Below are 18,038 nucleotides of genomic sequence, written 5' to 3'. Positions count from 1 at the left end.
AAACCCAATTCTTTGAGAAATATGGTTCAGATTTCTGTGAGGTTGGATTTTCTCCAGGCTGGTTCTATGTCCCAAAAGGAGAAACTTGCATTAATGCATTAATCAAAACTTATGCTTGTCACCAATGCAAAATGTGCAGTATTTCTTTGAACAAATACTGATTTTGTAAGTAAGCCTAAAAGGGAAAGGTCAAATACTCATCAGCTCTCTATCACTATTGGGACTGAGTGGGATATCATGATAAAACAGAAGAGTTACATTAGGGGAGGTAACTATGTCATTCCCTATTTCATTGTGATCTCTCCAGGATTTAGCCGCACAGGCTCGCTGAGGTCGGGTTCAGAGATGATACCACCTAAACTAGAGGAGGAGGGGGACATTGATCAGGCATTCAATCGCTACGGCAAACCCGGGGTGGATGAGATGGACGATGCTGGCCCCTCCTCTCCTGACAGTGACGGAAGTAAGTCTGACCTCAAAACACATAGTTATACTGTAATTTATTAACTTTTTTTGTATGTTGCAAGGTATTTATTCCGTGCATTGTGGCAAAATTATACTTTAAGGAAGCCTGAAATTTGCCAACCCCCACGGATGTTTTTTAATCTCCAAAATCAAATTTAAAAAAGTGCATTAATCACACTTGATCATTCTTATGCAAAAAGACTGAGGAATTTCAGGAAGAACTTTAGTTTATTGAGGTTGTTTCTAATATATATATACTTATAGAGTTTCAGAGTGTTAACAACATATTTATCACAACCAAGGTTTGCTCGTTTGTGTTTCACGCCCTCTGCCGTGGTATGTGTGATGACACGTGATTATCTGTTGTGTTGTATACATAGCAAAATGAGGCTAGATAAGATGTTACGTTATGATTCTAGGTACACATAACCGCAGATGACTAAAAACTAAAAATGTCAGATTGTCTCCTGGCATCCAGCTGAAAGTCTGGTAGTGGAACCCATCAAACAGTTACTAGTCACTTTAGGTTTATAGTGAAAATGGTGGTAGGATTGACGTGAACAGAGTATGTATATTTTTAACTGGCCATGATAACTGCTTGTCCCTTTTTGACATCGGATAAATGATTAATGTCATCAGCCTCTCTGACTCTCGTCTACACTGACGTGCATTTTCAGCATCTTTAGGCACCCTGGAGTTTTCCTTACTGTACGACTCAGTGAACAACGCACTCCATTGTACAGTGGTACGAGCCAGGGTATGTATTGAACGATATTTGTTTTGATGGAGTGATCGATTGATTGATTATTTTGGATTGCTGTTACACAATTGGTCTTTCCTGCATAGTCAATACAACATTATTTATAGAGTATTAAACAGCTTATTTTGAAGGCAGGAAGTGACTCCACCTGATTAGTTACTAACTTAACTGTTTGAAAAAAAAATAGGAAAGATAAACTTTTCACTCAGAAATAAATATAAATAATTCGGAATACTTGCCTACGAGAATAAATCTGTGCAAGGAGTGCATCTCCTTGTTTTGTTAATGACACTGCCTTCCGTTATTAACATGATGTAATAGGCTTTACGGATAAGCAGGACATTTGACTTTTTCTTGGCCAGAATCAATCTTTTATTCTTTCAAGACATTATGTTATATGGTACTACCATTTATGACAATAATGGAGCTGGGCAAGTCAGCTTTAGGTGTTCTTGTTTTGTTTTACAGGGTTTGAAAGCAATGGATTCCAATGGACTGTCAGATCCATATGTAAAGCTTCACCTCTTACCAGGAGCCAGTAAGGTGAGACAGTATCATTATTAAAACAGTACCAACCCCCCAAACCCCCACCCCACCCCCAACCCCCAACAGTCTGGAGAATGACTGCAAGGTCCAATTATCCTGATTGTTTAACCATTTTGTGTGTAGGAAGAAAACATTTAAGAGCAGTTTATGTGATTAAAGAGTTCTAGTTTTTTGACATAATAGTGTCATATACACAAGATAATTTTTATTCTGTATTTGTCAAACTGCGCAGCAATGTAACTGTTTCAACAGAACAGCTTCTTAGGGCCCTCACTAGTACATTTTATTGAAGCGCTGATGTGAGCGCATCTGATTGGAGCCCTAGATGACCAATGAGGTGGCAGTCTAGAATTCAGGTTTCATTGGGTGAGCTGCAGATTGTACTGAAATATTCTTGTGTCTGGCAATAAACACCCTGGAGTCAAAGAAATAAATGAAATTTTGAGGAGTGTTTTTTACTAATTTCTTGCATTTGGTCATGATAGTTTCAGTATTTATGAATTGTTTGTAAAATGTAATGTTTTGTAAGCCTTCTTTTTTGGGGGATTTCAGTCAAACAAATTGAGGACTAAGACCATTCATAAGACCCTGAACCCTGAGTGGAATGAAACGCTGACATATTATGGAATCACAGAGGAAGACATGATCAAGAAAACACTGAGGTCAGTTACAATTGTATCACTTACTCAAAACAACATCTTGCAACACTTTTCAGTTTGGTCACTTTACACATTTCTGTGTATCAATCAAGATTGACTCAGTGACAAAATGAAAATCCAGTGATCTTTGCCTTGATAACAGTGCTGCGAGAGAAAGCAATTTTTGTTTTTTACAATAAGACATGTGCAAGCCATTTCTCGGACTGAATATCAGTCTATTGAGTCTACAAATATCTTAAGAAAGAATTATGCCTGGAAAGATTTGAACACTGTAAAGAGAGAAGTTCCAAAGCACATGCATGAGATTTCTGAAAGCATGGGGATGGACATATTCAAATCCCCATCCCCTCTTTTCCTACATGAAGGTGGTAATTATATCACTCAACCCTATCATGTTTTACTGTCATTTCAAACAGTCACAGAAATTTTATTGGCTGATTACAGTTGTCATTAGGTTAAGAAGACATGCCATTTTTCTTGTGACATTTTCATTTCCATTTTGTTGTTTGAAAGACAGTTGAACATGACCCATTCCTGTCAGGATTTTTGTTGAAGTGACTGAGTGAAAACAACAGACTGATTCTCCAGCTATCTTCACCATTACTAGTTCATGTATGTGTCCCATTCTACCCGTGGCCTCCGTGGCTCAGTTGGTTGGCGGGCTAGCGCAGCGTAATGACCCAGGAGTCTCACACCAATGCGGTCGCTGTGAGTTTAAGTCCAGCTCACGCTGGCTTCCTCTCCGGCTATATGTGGGAAGCTCTGGCAGCAACCTGCGGATGGCCGTGTGTTTCCCCCGAGCTCTGCCCGGTTTCCGCCCACCATAATGCTGGCCGCCGTCGTATAAGTGAAATATTCTTGAGTACGGCGTAAAACACCAATCAAATCAAAAGAATCCTATTCTGTCCACATGTACATGTCCTATTCTGTCCACATGTACATGTCCTATTCCATCCACATGTACGTGGCCTATTCCATCCTCATGTACATGGCCTATTCCATCCACATGCACATGGCCTATTCTTTCCACACGTACATGGCCTATTCTATTCACATGTACATGGCCTATTCTTTCCACATGTACATGGCCTGTTCTATTCACATGTACATGACTTCTTCTTTCCAAATGTACATGGCCTAATCTATCTACGTGTACATGGCCTATTCTATCCACATGTACATGACCTATTCTATCCACGTGTACATGACCTATTCTATCCACGTGTACATGACCTATTCTATCTACGTGTACATGGCCTATTCTATCCACATGTACATGACCTATTCTATCCACGTGTACATGACCTATTCTATCTACGTGTACATGGCCTATTCTATCCACATGTACATGACCTATTCTATCCACGTGTACATGACCTATTCTATCTACGTGTACATGACCTATTCTATCCACATGTACAGGGCCACATTCAGAATGGATATACATCTACACTGTAACCTTGACCTTGTGAATGTGCAAATCTTATATTGCAGCTTTAAGAGGTCAGTAGTCTTCCTTTATCTGAATTTTCTTTTTTATACACACTTTTTTCCAGACAGGACATGTTATGTTTTCATCCATTACAATTTTCATTTCTGCATGTTTTATATCTGATTATTGACTTGACAATCATTTGTTTTGGGTTTACTGTTGCTGTTGTCAGACTCTCAGTTCTTGACGAGGATGCGTTTGGTTATGACTTCATCGGGGAAACACGTGTGCCTCTGAAGCGTCTCAAGCCTCATCAGACAAAACATTTCAACATCTACCTGGAGAAACAGCTCCCGGTAAACAAAAAGGTTTGCTGTTGTGTGTGTTTTATGGAGGTTAGAGGTATTCAGGAAGCAACATTTAAATGCTAGAGACTAAAGATATTACCAGGTGTTGAGTCCAAGCCAGTCTTTGCACAGCTGGCACAATCTCATTGGCTGACATATTTGGTGAGGCAGCATGATAAGTGTCTGATTGACGGTATTGAAACCCAGTCTTATCCAGATTGAATTAAGTGTACTTCCTTAAAGTGGAAAAAAGCTTTGTTTGCAAACTCTTACAACAAAGTTTTATAAGGTTCAGTGAACTCAGAAACAAAGGCTAAATACTGAATGATGACTGAATTTCACATATGAATTTATGTTCAGTGATGTAAACAGTTAGCTCCCCTTACATCCAAGCGTTAACTTCAGATTCGTTACTCACAAAATATTCACATCAAAATTTTAGAAAATAAATTTTACTTGCATACCTGATCCTAACAAAAGAAAAAAGATTTGAATTATCATAATCTGTGGGAACCTTCGTAAAAAACATTGACATACTGTTGTCATGTATTGAAGAGCAGAAAGTGTCAGCCTTCAATTTTTCAGGTTTGCTTCCTGAATATTTTCTGCTCTTTTACTTGTTTATTTTCCTTGTTGATTACTTGCTTCATTGTTTTATATTTTGACCACCAGCATGAGCCTAAGTTTAATAAAAAGTTCCAGAATTTGTTCACTGCACTTATTTGCTAGAAATACTCGTACTTCACGTGTGATGCACGTAGGTCAAAGTTTGAAGCTTGCGTAGTTTAGCAATACATGTACTTGTAAGAGACACCTGATCACATCTCACCATACACTGATTCTATTGGAGTTTAAATAACCATAGCCATATCATTAGTTTGATTGACTATTTTGTTTATGATTTAGCAAAATATGAATATAGAAAATTACCCACAAAACGTGTCATAATTTGGGATTTCATATCCTAATATCTGTATTTTGTTAAATGAAAGATGTTCTGCAAAATGATATTGTGAATGAGTGGCTTGCATGTCTATGTTAATATTAGGTTTGACTGCATGTTTCTTACTTTCAGTTTCTGTTTTGATACAGTGTGCTCCTCATTGTGTGTGTGTTATCTCTGATTCACCTGACAGCCAGCCAGATTCCTCTGCCTGCTCCAAGTATTTCGACAGAAAACTCTGTCTGTTAAATATCTGTGGGTTTAAAGTTGACATTACGTGCAAGCATCATAGAGTGGTGTAATATTTTTTTTTGGTCTATGACATATACCTGGGGCTGGGTGATGAACATGAAGGAAATAGTTACAAGCCAGGTATCACAATACCATTGAAGCATTATGTTGGACCATAAGTAGTGATCTTCATACAGGAGATACTTGTACAGGCATGTAATGCTGTCATCACTTTATAAAGCTGACCCCTGAAATTTAAGGGTCATGGGTTCAAGTCCATACGCTGGTTCTGGTACATGCAGTTGGTTTTCAGCTGATTCTTTAACACTTATCTCCATAAGGTATACAGTACTATAAGCTGCTATGTTCCTTCAAGTGGTTTAATTGTCATTTAAAATGCAGTGTTGCCAAATTTTGTTCACAAGAAGACCAAGCCCAACTTCACAAACCTTCATAAATATATATTTTGTATATATAATTTTGTTATGATTCTGAACAATCATGAATGGAGAGTATAGCTCTCTGTTATGAATTTAAACAATATTTTCATGCATTGTATTATCCCACATTGAATGAATTTTCTTAATGTCCAGTGTATTGAAATCACCTTAATTTATTCTGAACTACATCAGAATAAACTCCTGCATACAGGGGATATTCACGTCTTTTTTTCCTATAATAGCAAATGATGATGTTTCTTTCTTTTGAAAGCTGGAGAAAGATGACGATTTAATGTCGAATGACCGTGGGAAGATCTTAGTCAGCCTGAAATTCTCAACGCACAAGCAGGCTTTGATCGTGGGCATCATTCGCTGTGCAGAGCTGGCTGCTATGGATAGCAATGGCTACTCCGATCCTTATGTAAAAGTGTAAGCAGACGTCTCAGTGGTCGTCACTTTATCTGTGTATCGCTTTATGTACTGGTATCAGTCGTGATGGATCAGTTGTAAGATGCATGTAGCAGTGTTATCCAGAGTGTGTTAGTGTTTGTGTACATGTAAGATACACGTAGCAGCGTCATCCAGAGGGTGTTATTGTTTGTGTACATCTAAGATACATGTAGCGGTGTTATCCAGAGTGTGTTAGTGTTTGTGTATATGTAAGATACAAGTAGGAGCATCAACCAGAGTGTGTTAGTGTTTGTGTACATGTAAGATACACATAGTAACGTCATCCAGACTGTGTTAGTGTTTGTGTACATGTAAGATACACATAGTAGCGTCATCCAGAGTGTGTTAGTGTTTGTGTACATGTAAGACACACATAGTAGCATCATCCAGAGTGTGTTAGTGTTTGTTAACATGTAAATGGAAACAGTTATTACAAAGATTGCATGAGAATCTCTTTAAAAAACAAAACATGACATAGTAACTTTAAAGGATTCGTGAAATGGAGCAGTTAAATGGTAATTCTAAATGTTCTAGGTTTAAGCTGATAATACTTTTCGAGATTGTACTTCATTTCCTGTCTTGTAATTAGAATGCCCATTTATGCATATTTTTCATAAGCATTCAGGATTTTACCAAAATGCCATTAAATTACCTCCGATTTGGTATGCACACAAGCACAAGCTTAACCCTCCCAAGTTCTGTGTGGGATTTAGCTGAGAACAGCATTTAAACATAAACCCTTCTGAACCCAGGAGTTGTAGCTTTGCAGTAAAGCTTCTTTCTATTTCACCAGATACCTGAAGCCTGACAAAGACAAGAGGTCAAAATATAAGACATCTATAAAGAAGAGAACGCTGAATCCCGATTTCCATGAGGTAAGACCCTCCGTGTACTACGTTATTATCTCTGGGTAGCTGAGGATGTAGGAGTTGTGGTGTTAAAATTGTACAGGTGGTTCTGTATCAGGCTGGTATCAACATGGCATTTCAGTCAGGCATCACCTTTTACAAAAACTGACAAAACTTACTTCTAGCTTAAGCTCATTTGTTTTATGTTTACAAAATTACACTTGAACTAATATAAACACTTCTGCTATAGATTTGTTCATTTTAATTTCCAGGAATTTGTGTATGAAATTAAACAGAATGAGTTGGCCAAGAAGACACTGGAGATCACTGTGTGGGACAAAGACATAGGGAAAAATGACTTCATTGGTACGTCATACTTTATTGATGGCCTTTGAGTAATTTTAGACCAGTTACATCTAATTAATTGCAATTAACATCACTGCAGTTTTGGGTTGCATCTAATTCAGCTTAAGCCGTGGTGGCATGTGAGTTGCTACTATTTATGCATTTACATGAACAGTTAGAATAAAACCCGGACTGAGGTAAATGGACAAGAGGTGGTATTTCACCAGTTACTTGTGATCGTTTGCCAGCTCTCACACTTGTCGTTGCTGCTCTGCTTTTACTCTCTATGTTGTATGTCTTCAATTGTATTTACTTATATTTATAAAGAAATCCCTGCAGACTGTGTTGTGTACTTAAAATTTCTAGGCTATACTGGGCCATTACACACAAACCTCTCTTTATGTAAGCTGCGAACAGTGATAATATTTTTAGTACAGTAATTTATTTTATGTTGCATAATTATATGTGTTATCAGTTCATTTCGTTGAAGAAGGACAGTTTTCCAACATTAAGATCACTGATGTAAACACAAAAATAATCAGTGTTTATTCGCAGATGAAGAAATCTTGCACGTACTTATCTGATTCTCGGAGTGAACAGTTCTGTCTTGTTCTCACTTTCAGACATCCATTGAGTTTTTCTTTTGTAAATACAGTTCTTCGTAACTCAGTTCATGAAAAAAATCCTGTTATTATCTTATGCTTTCGCAAAAGCGACCAAGGATTATTAAATTGGGTTTGTCCGGTCACACTTTGGTTATTACATGTATGCTATATTCTTGTCCAATTTTTATCAAATTTTGTTCGCAGGTTCTTTTTGTGGAATCTCAGATCCAGTGTAAAAATCAGCCCCATCCACGCACATGTTGATTGAATTCACTCATTGAACATTGTTTTTCATGCAATAAATGCACCTGAATACCTACCAATTCTGATAAAGATTTTGTGTAAGATCAGTGAGATCAAGTTTGAAAACCTACTAGATACATGAAAAAGTTAAGGCCTAATTTTCAGCATTCTGATTCATTGGTTTCTGCGACAGTACTAATTGCTTCAGGTATTGTGCCAGTTAGGTGAAATATCATGTGAACATTCATTATATGGCCACTCGGATAATGTTTGAAAACAGATCCATCTAATGATAAGTTATGCATATTTAGAATGGGGTATAGCTTGATTTTGTGAAAATGTATTTTTGCATTATTTCTTCTTCATCCATTTTACCTTTTCGAACCTGCGTATTATTATTATTAGTATATTATCTATTTAGTATTTTTTTTATGTAAAATGAAGTCTTCAGGAATTTGCTTTCATTGTTCAAGTGATGTTTATATCTGATATAGGCATCCACACCCTACGAATTTAATTTGCTGCCTTGAGTAAATTCCAATCATCAAAAAATTCAGATAATTTGATTGATTAATATTTAAGTGGTTATGTTACTATGATGTCAGCTCGGGTTACCAGAGGTTACCCAGAATATGAGGCTGTATACCAGGTTGTTGGTGTGGGAATCATATACCTGAGTTAATTTATTTATTTATTTATCTGATTGGCGTTTTACATCGTACTCAAGAATATTTCACTTATACGATCTCGGCCAACATTATGGTGGGAAAAAAATGGGCAGAACCCGGGGGAAGCCCACAAACCTGCCCAAGTTCAGCCGGAGAGGAAGACAGCATGAGCTGGACTTGAACTCACAGCGACCGCATTGGTGAGAAGCCTCTGGGTTGCTTCACCTTGCTGGCATGCTAATGACCTCGCCCACAGAGGCCCTTACATGAGTTTGAATGAATGATTATCACTTACCACCAGGAATAGGACTTAAAGCAGACTGAGTATTATCGTCTCTGTCATTTCACCAGTTGTGTATTCACTCATTTTTCTCAAATGTGGCATTGACATCATTAAGAAAAATGATGATTTATTTGACATATGAATTGACATGATTTCAGGAGGTGTACAGTTGGGTATCAATGCTAAGGGGGATCGGCTGAAGCACTGGTTTGAAACCCTGAAGAACCCTGACCGTAAGTTTGAACGCTGGCACATGCTCTCTGCTGAGCTGACCCCTGAGGATTAGGAGACGTCGCTGCCAAACCAAACAGGTGGGTCGGCTGCTCTCATTATTTAGTGCTCTGCATATCACAGAGGATAATACTGTGACTAATGACTTATTCATTGCTAATGTCTTAATTTTTGCAAAATTTTATGAGAAATTTTTGAGATCTTGTGGTAAATTAAAACCACATAGCTTTAGATCAACAGACAGGCTTTAAAATGGAACTGATTCTCTCTGACCAGTCCCTGGTCTGTTAGGACATATGAAAGGTGTGGGGAATGTTCGTTAACCTGTGGCTGTACTTAGTCATGGGAATTATTTACAGTTCAAGGATAATGTCCTCAATTTTTTTTTATGGATAATAGATATACGCTTGTATGAGTACTAATGGCTTAAGGCACATTGGCAATATTGTAGTCTTATTGTCACATATTATATGGAAATTGAAACATTTAGTAATGAATTTAATTTCAGTCACCGTTTTTTTATTCTTTCTGTTTTCAGCACTGCTTCAGTGAGAGAGGTGTGTATGAGGCAGAGTTCTAGTCAGATTAAGATGTATAAAAAAAAAACTACCAGCATTTCAGTAGATTTTTATGGCTTGATAAAATTATCAGTAGGTCATATGTCATTTCTTGAAGTGTACATTAAAATTTTTAGCTGTTGACCTAATTATTGAAAAAATTAGGTCGCTCAGTTTTTTATTAAACTTGTGATATGTTTCTTAAGAAGGCGATGTTGTCATCTACTATTAATACTGCAGACATCTTAATGATATATACAAAGTCATATCTTGCATAATTGATGCATTTTGTAAAGTTATACTTATAGCATGATAGATTGGATAAAATTTACAAACTAATTGTAATTCATTATTATGGTGAAGTTGACAGTTTGCATTCCTGTTTTTGTCCTTGTGGCACATGTAGCCTTAAATGTGTATGTTATCAACACAGAGATTTTTCTTATTAGCCTTCCCTCTGTTTGGTGGGATAAATCTGTGAGACCTGCTAAATTTACCTCTGTCGTAAATAGGGCGCCACACGTTCAGAGAGAGCTCACTCAAGTTCCGTAACCAGTGTGAAGTCTGAAAGACCTAAAATTTGACTCCATGCATGTGGTTGGTTCTGAGGGTACTATTGGTCATAGAAAGGTGTTTGGATTTTTGTTTTGAATTGTATCCTGAAACTGAAATATTACGTTGCTCTGTATTTGATCAATGCTTTACACTTGCTATGTGTTACATTCCAACATTTTTTCAATTCTTTTTTTCCTTAATTTAAGAAATATGTTTTCTGCAGATGTATGTTTAACATCCTTTCAGCCTTCAGGGGAGTATATTAATTTAATCATTCCAGTTTTCTCACAATTTTTTTGGCAGCTTGGTTTATAACTGGAAAATTTGGTTATAAAAAAAGAGAACTTCACAAGTTTTGTTGGTTGTTTTCTGCATGTATTAATAAGACTTTGTCTTCGAAGAAGAGAAGGTTATTTTGGACCAGCGCATTGTGAAGTTGATTTTGAGAATATTTCATCTGTTTTTTGTTCTTTTTTATGCATTAGATTTTTTTCTGTGTCTGGTCCCTTCTCATACCAAATATATAAACCTGTAAACACTTTTTATCTTCTGGTTTATCATTCTGTACATAGATTTATTCTTGTAGACAAGGGTTCAGAATTATTTATATTTATTCTAAGTAAAAAGTTTATTTTTTTTTTTGTCTTTTTTTTCAAACTTCACAATTTTAAGCCACCATTATAAACAACGTATCTGTCTAATGCACATTTAATTAGACTACATTACTAATGAATAATCTTTGGTTTTGAAGGTGCTCTCTAAATTTAAAAGTTACAGTAGTTTATTCAGATAGTGAGTAGAATAATAACTTGTGGTGTTCTACGGTACACCTGTACATGAGTGACGCTGTAACAGACTGGTGTTTAATGTGCACCATTTACAGAAGATGAAAGTAAGAGTATAGTATTGGTTAGTAATGGCATGTAGATTCCTTCAGTGGATTGAGGATGTGGATATATAGTAACGGGCAGCCTTCACAAATCTGAACACATGATAAAAACCTGTCAGCTTGGAGCCTGCTTCACAAACTGTACACAAAGTTACAAATGTGCTTGTATCTACCAATAGCTAGTATTTTGGCAAGTGCACCTTGGTAGTTACCTGTACATTGTATAGGTCACTGGGTATGATTTGTGAAATGGGCATGTGGGGACACTTCTTACTACAAGCCCTCTGGTTTTGAACCCTGTATAATATGTGTAGTGATGGCTCTAACCTGAAAGGTCAGAGAATGGCTTCTAAAATAAGTGACCTATCATTACACATAGCAGGAAGGATAGACCTGCTGATCACTGAATATAGATCCTACCCAGTTTTTAAGGTGCTCGCTGGTTGGCCATTAGATCACCACTGGCACACTTCCAGCCAGCCTGTAGCATTCCACTACTATTCCGCTGGCTGAGTGATTGCACAATTTCCTTAATCCTTCAGCCAGTGTGCCACAGCCGAACCACATCCCAGAGTCCTCCGTGGAGAGGTGGAAGTCTGGCCAGTTCTGTATACAGTGATAGCAGTAGATGTTCTAGAGGGCAGTAGCAAAGTGCTCACTAAACCAGCTTCAGGGTTGGTCATGTAATCTACATATTTCGAGCTACAGCAAAAGTTCTGACGGAGCTAAGCGCGCAGATTTTTGTGTGATTACACACGGATATGATGTGTAATCATATACAGATATGATTACAGATATGATGGGATTCTCTTGTCAGCAACGTTTTAACTGTAGCAGATAAGATATGTGGGGGGATGCTCCTTCGTTCCCATCCATCTGTTTGAAAATGAAAAGTACACGAATGTCAGTTTCTATAATTCCAGGCCATTATTTCATGACATGGCGACAGCCTTAACTTGAATATCTGTCACTTTTTTTAAATGTCACCTTCCAGGTCACATGAGAAAAGCTGTAACTGAGAAGCCATTTTGTGTTATGTGTATATGGAGATCAGTCTTTAGGCCTTTAAAGCTGTTCTGTTTACAGATATAGGCGTTTTAAACTTTCTACAGTGTCAAACACTTTATTTTACACAAGCATTTATTTTGGTGCAGCTTTTCTGCTTTTTAGGAACTCTTACAAACAATAAGTTTTATTGTTTTCACAAAAAGTGTTCAAGGTCATTAAGTTTATGTTAGGTCATATTCAGGGAAAGTTACATTTGATCATATTTTGATTAGACTGCAGAATGTATTAGATGTAAAGATGTTGATAATGTTTTTATGCATGGATTTTCTTTCTTTTTTTTTAACTCAAGGTCATCATATTTTAATTTTCCTTCTGTGTGAACTCTTGTGACAAATTATAACCAACAAACAGCAATGTAAATTGTGCTTGCTTTGTATTGATATTGATGATGCTGATTGAATCTGCTGTGGCATTTTTTAAAAATTTGGTTGTGAGTTATTTTAGTGTAGAGATATTTCAAAATATTTAAAATGTAAATTTCTGCCTATTACCTGTAATCAGGTTACCAACAGACAGGTTATGCCTTGTTCTGATGACATGTGGCCTCACTTCTACTTTGTAACTGTTATGTATAGATTTACCATTAAGGTGTGATGTAATTCAGTTTTTTCTCATGGCGTGATTATAGTTAAACATGGTTTCAGAAATTAGATACATTTCTGATGCGAAAAGAATGAAGGTAAGACTTCATGTACAATGAGACATGAATTACTGAAGATATACTTGCTGTTAAAAGAAAAGACAACACTAACCAAATGTACATATGTCTCGATAAAGAGCCACGTTTGAAGATCGAATAACTTTTTATTTTTGTGATGTGGAACAATTGTGATGTCGCAATTCAAAATGAGAAAAATTGTCCATGTAGGAAAAGTCAAACAGGCCACAGTGCTCTTAGTTTTAACCAATCAAGGGCAAGATGTTTCTACCACCTGAGAAGACATCTGTTCCACTGTGACATAACCAGTTCCTAGTTCAGCATTTCAGCATTTAGAAGTAGTTTTCCTTCTGATTATGAGACCGTTCTGATATACATGTACTTTAAAGCCATTTTCAACGAGAAAGTGGGAGTTATTCCCCCTAGTTCTCAATCAGGAAAATGCTTGACCTTCGCTTGTTATATTAAGGTTGACCGTGAGTGTCTCGCCTGTACTACTGAAAATGCGACATTGTGTTTCTGGTTTCTCTAAAATGGCGTATCCCATGATCTTGTGAGAATTCCAGATTGAAAGGTGATTCATACTTACCAAGCACATAAAAAAATGGCTTTCTTTGCCAATTCAGGCGTGTATGGACCCCTCTCCTGAAATAACTTTGGTTATATTTTTTGTTGTCTTTTAAGAGTAGTGTTATCATTCTGATGGAATTGTTAACTATATTGGGTCAAAGGGAAGCGGGGTGGGGGGGCAACAATTCAGTGGTGACAATTTGGAAAATTGTATTCATTTGTAATGTTGATACATAGTTTGTTATCATAGTGGAAGGGGATAAACTCCTGGACATAATAATACAAATTTTATATTAATTTCTGTGCCTTGTTTTTATATCTTTGTTTACAGGTTTTTGTTTACATATAATTGTTTTGTTCATTTCTTCTGGTCCCAATAAAATAGTTACCTTTTTGTGGTTCTCACAATGTATAGTTCTCCTACAGTGTGGATAAACCTGACTCCAACAGTATATCAGTGTTATAGCATTTCTGTCTGACTCCGACTTAGTAGACTCGCCTACTTGTATCACAGATACTTATATGTTAAGGTTGTAATTCTGCACTACGCTCACCTAGTTTTATTATGAGGGTGAAAAGTTATGTGGTGTGAGCTATTTTCCTGCGCCAGCAATTATACCTGATGTCACCGATTGCCCAGAGGTACACTAGAAATGGTCTCTACACGTAAAAACCCAATCTCCATCAAGAGATTTGGTTTTCAACTTCCTGCTTCATTCAGAGCTGTGGAAGTTACGCGCTGTCACAGTACCTGGACAACATGTTTCGGCTTACAATGGTACTATCATTTCAATTGGTCATTTTCTAGTTTCCTCCCACCATAATGCTGGCCACAGTCACCTTAGTGAAATATTATTGACTACAGCATAAACACCTTCCAGATAAATAAATAAATAGTTCATGCTGAATTATGTTTATTAGTCATCTTTAAGTCTCTGCTTTTTCAGCAGAGGTAGAAAGCTACAGACTGCATGAGAGTAATTCTAGACCTGTGACTTGTAGTATTAAAATTGCATTTCACACCACTGCATGAATTTTTACCTAATTTTGATTAGTCCTAAATGCTAAGGGGTGTGCTTTTATGTGAGGAGAATAAAACCTCATCTGGGTTGGACTGATGGGAGTCGGAATTTAACCGCTTATGTGTGACCATTTACAAACTATTAACACTGGTTTTACTCTTGGTGCTGTATTCTATTGTAAGCATAGGTACAAGATGCAGTACACCAAAATTTTGTTCAAAAATTTAGTACCTCATTAATATATCAAATCAATCTTAAAAATGACACAACACGGCTTAAAAACGGAGAGAAAAAAAGACACACCAGCAATATCAATAACCAGTGATGTGTGCTTTCTGTAAACATAAAAATGATTCGTCTTTCCTGAGTGCTGCTGGCAGCTGCAACGTTGCCATGGGAGTTAACGTTATTTTGACCACATGAAAGCGCCCTCCAGAATTTCTATGTGATCTGTACATATACATGTAGTATGTCACCAAAACTTGGGGCCTCCCTGGCTCAGTTGGTTAGCGCGCTAATGCAGCGTAATGACCCAGGAGTCTCTCACCAACGCGGTCGCTGTGAGTTCAAGTCCAGCTCATGCTGGCTTCCTCTCCGGCTGTACGTGGGAAAGTGTGCCATCAACCTGCAGATGGTTGTGGGTTTCCCCCGAGCTCTGCCCGGTTTCCACCCACCATAATGCTGACCGCCGTTGTATAAGTGAAATATTATTGAGTACGGCGTAAATGCATCAATCAAATAAATAAATTATCTTGGCTTCGACCACTGTTTGATGTTAACCAAAAATTGAACAAAAAAGGTTACACATTTCAACACTTTTATTCTGTGTCATGAAATTTGAGACAACCATTTATGGGTCAGAGATGTTTTTTTTTTTTTTTACAATAATGATAGCAGATATGATTATAGAATATTCCATGAAAGTTAACAATGGGTAATACACATAACATGTCCCCCAACGTGACAATATTAATATACGTAACTTGTCCCCCAATGTGACAACGTTTATATAAGTAACTTGTCCTCCAGTGTGACAAAATTAGTAAGGAACATGTACAGGGCAAAATTACCATGAGTGAGTATAATATATACATGATCGACTGTATAAATTGTAACAACATTTCAAAATTCAACATCACCTCATCTGACAACAGCTTTATATGTATAACTTTATATATTTGAAAATTAAAGATTTGATGATTCAACATCTCAATAGAACAGCTCAATGTTAACATTGATGGTGGAATACCGTCAAACTTTATGCTGAAGAAAAAGTGTCTGGCTTGAACTTGGATAATCCCTTACATCACCCTGAAATAGGTCATTCCTGCAGTAAGGCTTCAAAATAGTACATACTGCTGGCAACATGTTTTGATTGATTTGACAGCTTACAAAAAAACTTACAATGGAAAGCTTCTTGAAACATGCCTTGTTGGAGGAGACTGAGGATGTCTTTGTTTAGAGTACACTGTCAGATTCATCCTCAGACAGGATGTTTATCATGTTTATGCACAAATTAAACACTGATATACATGTGTCATCCAAGCACCGGGAAGCAGACCAAACAGCTTATGAAAGCCTCAACTCTGGCACTGGAAAAAAAGAAGGATGTGAAGTGCCATTGTTGAAAACTTGACCAGATCACTTAGGCCATGGGCAACAATGAAGTAAAAGCAGGACAACTGTCACAGGTTGAGAAATTAAAGGGAGAGAAAAGAAAGCATTATAAGACCATTGAAAATCGTGTCTGAAAATATGTTACTAATTTTGTTAGAATTGTTTCCACCAAAAAGAGAGCAGTTTAAAGTTCAGGTTGTAAAGATGGCTTTATGGCAGGTAACGTCCAGCCCACTTGATTTCCCACTCTGACATAAAACGTGCAATTTCATGCACGGAGCAAGAAAAATAACCAAAATAATAGTGTTAATCATTTCATCTTTGTACAATAACACTAAAAATAATTCATTCACAGAGCACTTAAACAATGAATAACACCTACCACGAAGCAAACAGGATTTTGTCGTCACTGACGAGTTAATATCATTTTTCTTGGCCACACATCCATGTCAGAAATAGAAATACCTTAATTCTGATGTCTTTGATACAACATTGCAATATTTGTACAGTAAAAAAATAACATTTTCACTCACACAAACAGTTAATATATTCAACAGGAAGACGCAAATCTCCATTTCAATACAGAGAGCTGTAACAACAACAACCATTTAACAACACTTGAAAACCAAGAACAATCATATTGTACACCTTATCCCACGCTACCATTGGAAGTCACCCAAACTATATGACACACACAGAGTTCAAACCAACCAGCGGCCAAAATAGGCTCGTCTGTTTAAGCCTAATATTCCTTTTTAAAAAAGTCTGAGATACACCTGGCCATAAGTCAGTAGCTGCACTTTCGAAAACTTCACATTAAACTGGCCAGTCTATGATTTTCTGAATTCTAAGAAGAAAAAAAGCTGGATATCAGTTTTGAGACTAAAGTGGCATATCATATGTACATGTATAGATCAAGTAAATCAAGGGCACTGTTGATCATAATTTCACAATGTGTGAACATATTTACAGGTGGTTTTTTTAGGATCAAGCTGTGGATGGTCCTGGGCTTCCGCTGGTCTCTGCCCAGTTCCCTCTCACCACAATGATGGTCGCCGTGGCCCTAATTGTTTAGGGTACTAGAAGCCCTCTTAACCGAAATTCTGCATTTTTTTCCCCAATTAATCATATGTACACATCTTTCAAGCTACATGTGAAATACTTTCAAAAGCTATCTTTCATATTTGTGAAAAAATATACAAAAACTCGTAAAAGAAATCAGTGCTGTTTTTCAAATCCCCAAATCAGTGGGAATACCTTGGTGCAAAACAAGTTATTCATTTTGTCTAATTTAAGGTATTTACAAGATCAAGTTTGATGCGAGGAAAGATAAGAAAGATGGAGAATCAAAAAGTGAAAAAAAGGAATGGCTAGATTTCACCCCTGAGGGGTCCATGAGGTGAACTCCTTGTACGCAAATCAGTGCAGTTGCATTTGCCTGTCAAAAAAAGTTAAATAACGAAACAGTCCCACTGCTGCCATTATTATAAGGCCAATTCACTAAAATACCTTCCTATAGCTACCATATATGACGCCAAACTGAGTCACTACCTACTGGCACTGAGGTCACTGGCCTCGACCAGACAATCACATCACAAGATAGCAG

General features: G+C 37.1%; 1 protein-coding gene across 3 annotated transcripts in view; it reads left to right on the top strand.

Annotated features, from left to right (window-relative positions):
* Positions 1–13,722, top strand: part of LOC135476191 (rabphilin-3A-like) — a 43,254-nt gene extending 29,532 nt beyond the window's left edge. For 2 of the 3 annotated variants that reach the window (XM_064756127.1, XM_064756126.1), the window contains exons 9-18: positions 308–463; positions 1,143–1,222; positions 1,694–1,768; positions 2,324–2,433; positions 4,095–4,230; positions 6,095–6,252; positions 7,067–7,148; positions 7,394–7,487; positions 9,424–9,576; positions 10,035–13,722. In XM_064756127.1, coding sequence (XP_064612197.1) covers positions 308–463; positions 1,143–1,222; positions 1,694–1,768; positions 2,324–2,433; positions 4,095–4,230; positions 6,095–6,252; positions 7,067–7,148; positions 7,394–7,487; positions 9,424–9,551 — 1,019 coding nt within the window. In that variant the 3' untranslated portion in view covers positions 9,552–9,576; positions 10,035–13,722. The remainder of the gene's footprint in view (positions 1–307; positions 464–1,142; positions 1,223–1,693; positions 1,769–2,323; positions 2,434–4,094; positions 4,231–6,094; positions 6,253–7,066; positions 7,149–7,393; positions 7,488–9,423; positions 9,577–10,034) is intronic. The other variant, XM_064756129.1, reaches the window with a different exon arrangement.
* Positions 13,723–18,038: the final 4,316 nt, after the last annotated feature.

Source organism: Liolophura sinensis, chromosome 10 (assembly GCF_032854445.1).
Source record: "Liolophura sinensis isolate JHLJ2023 chromosome 10, CUHK_Ljap_v2, whole genome shotgun sequence".
Classification (NCBI taxonomy): domain Eukaryota; kingdom Metazoa; phylum Mollusca; class Polyplacophora; order Chitonida; family Chitonidae; genus Liolophura; species Liolophura sinensis.
This window is presented reverse-complemented; position numbering and strand designations above follow the sequence as displayed.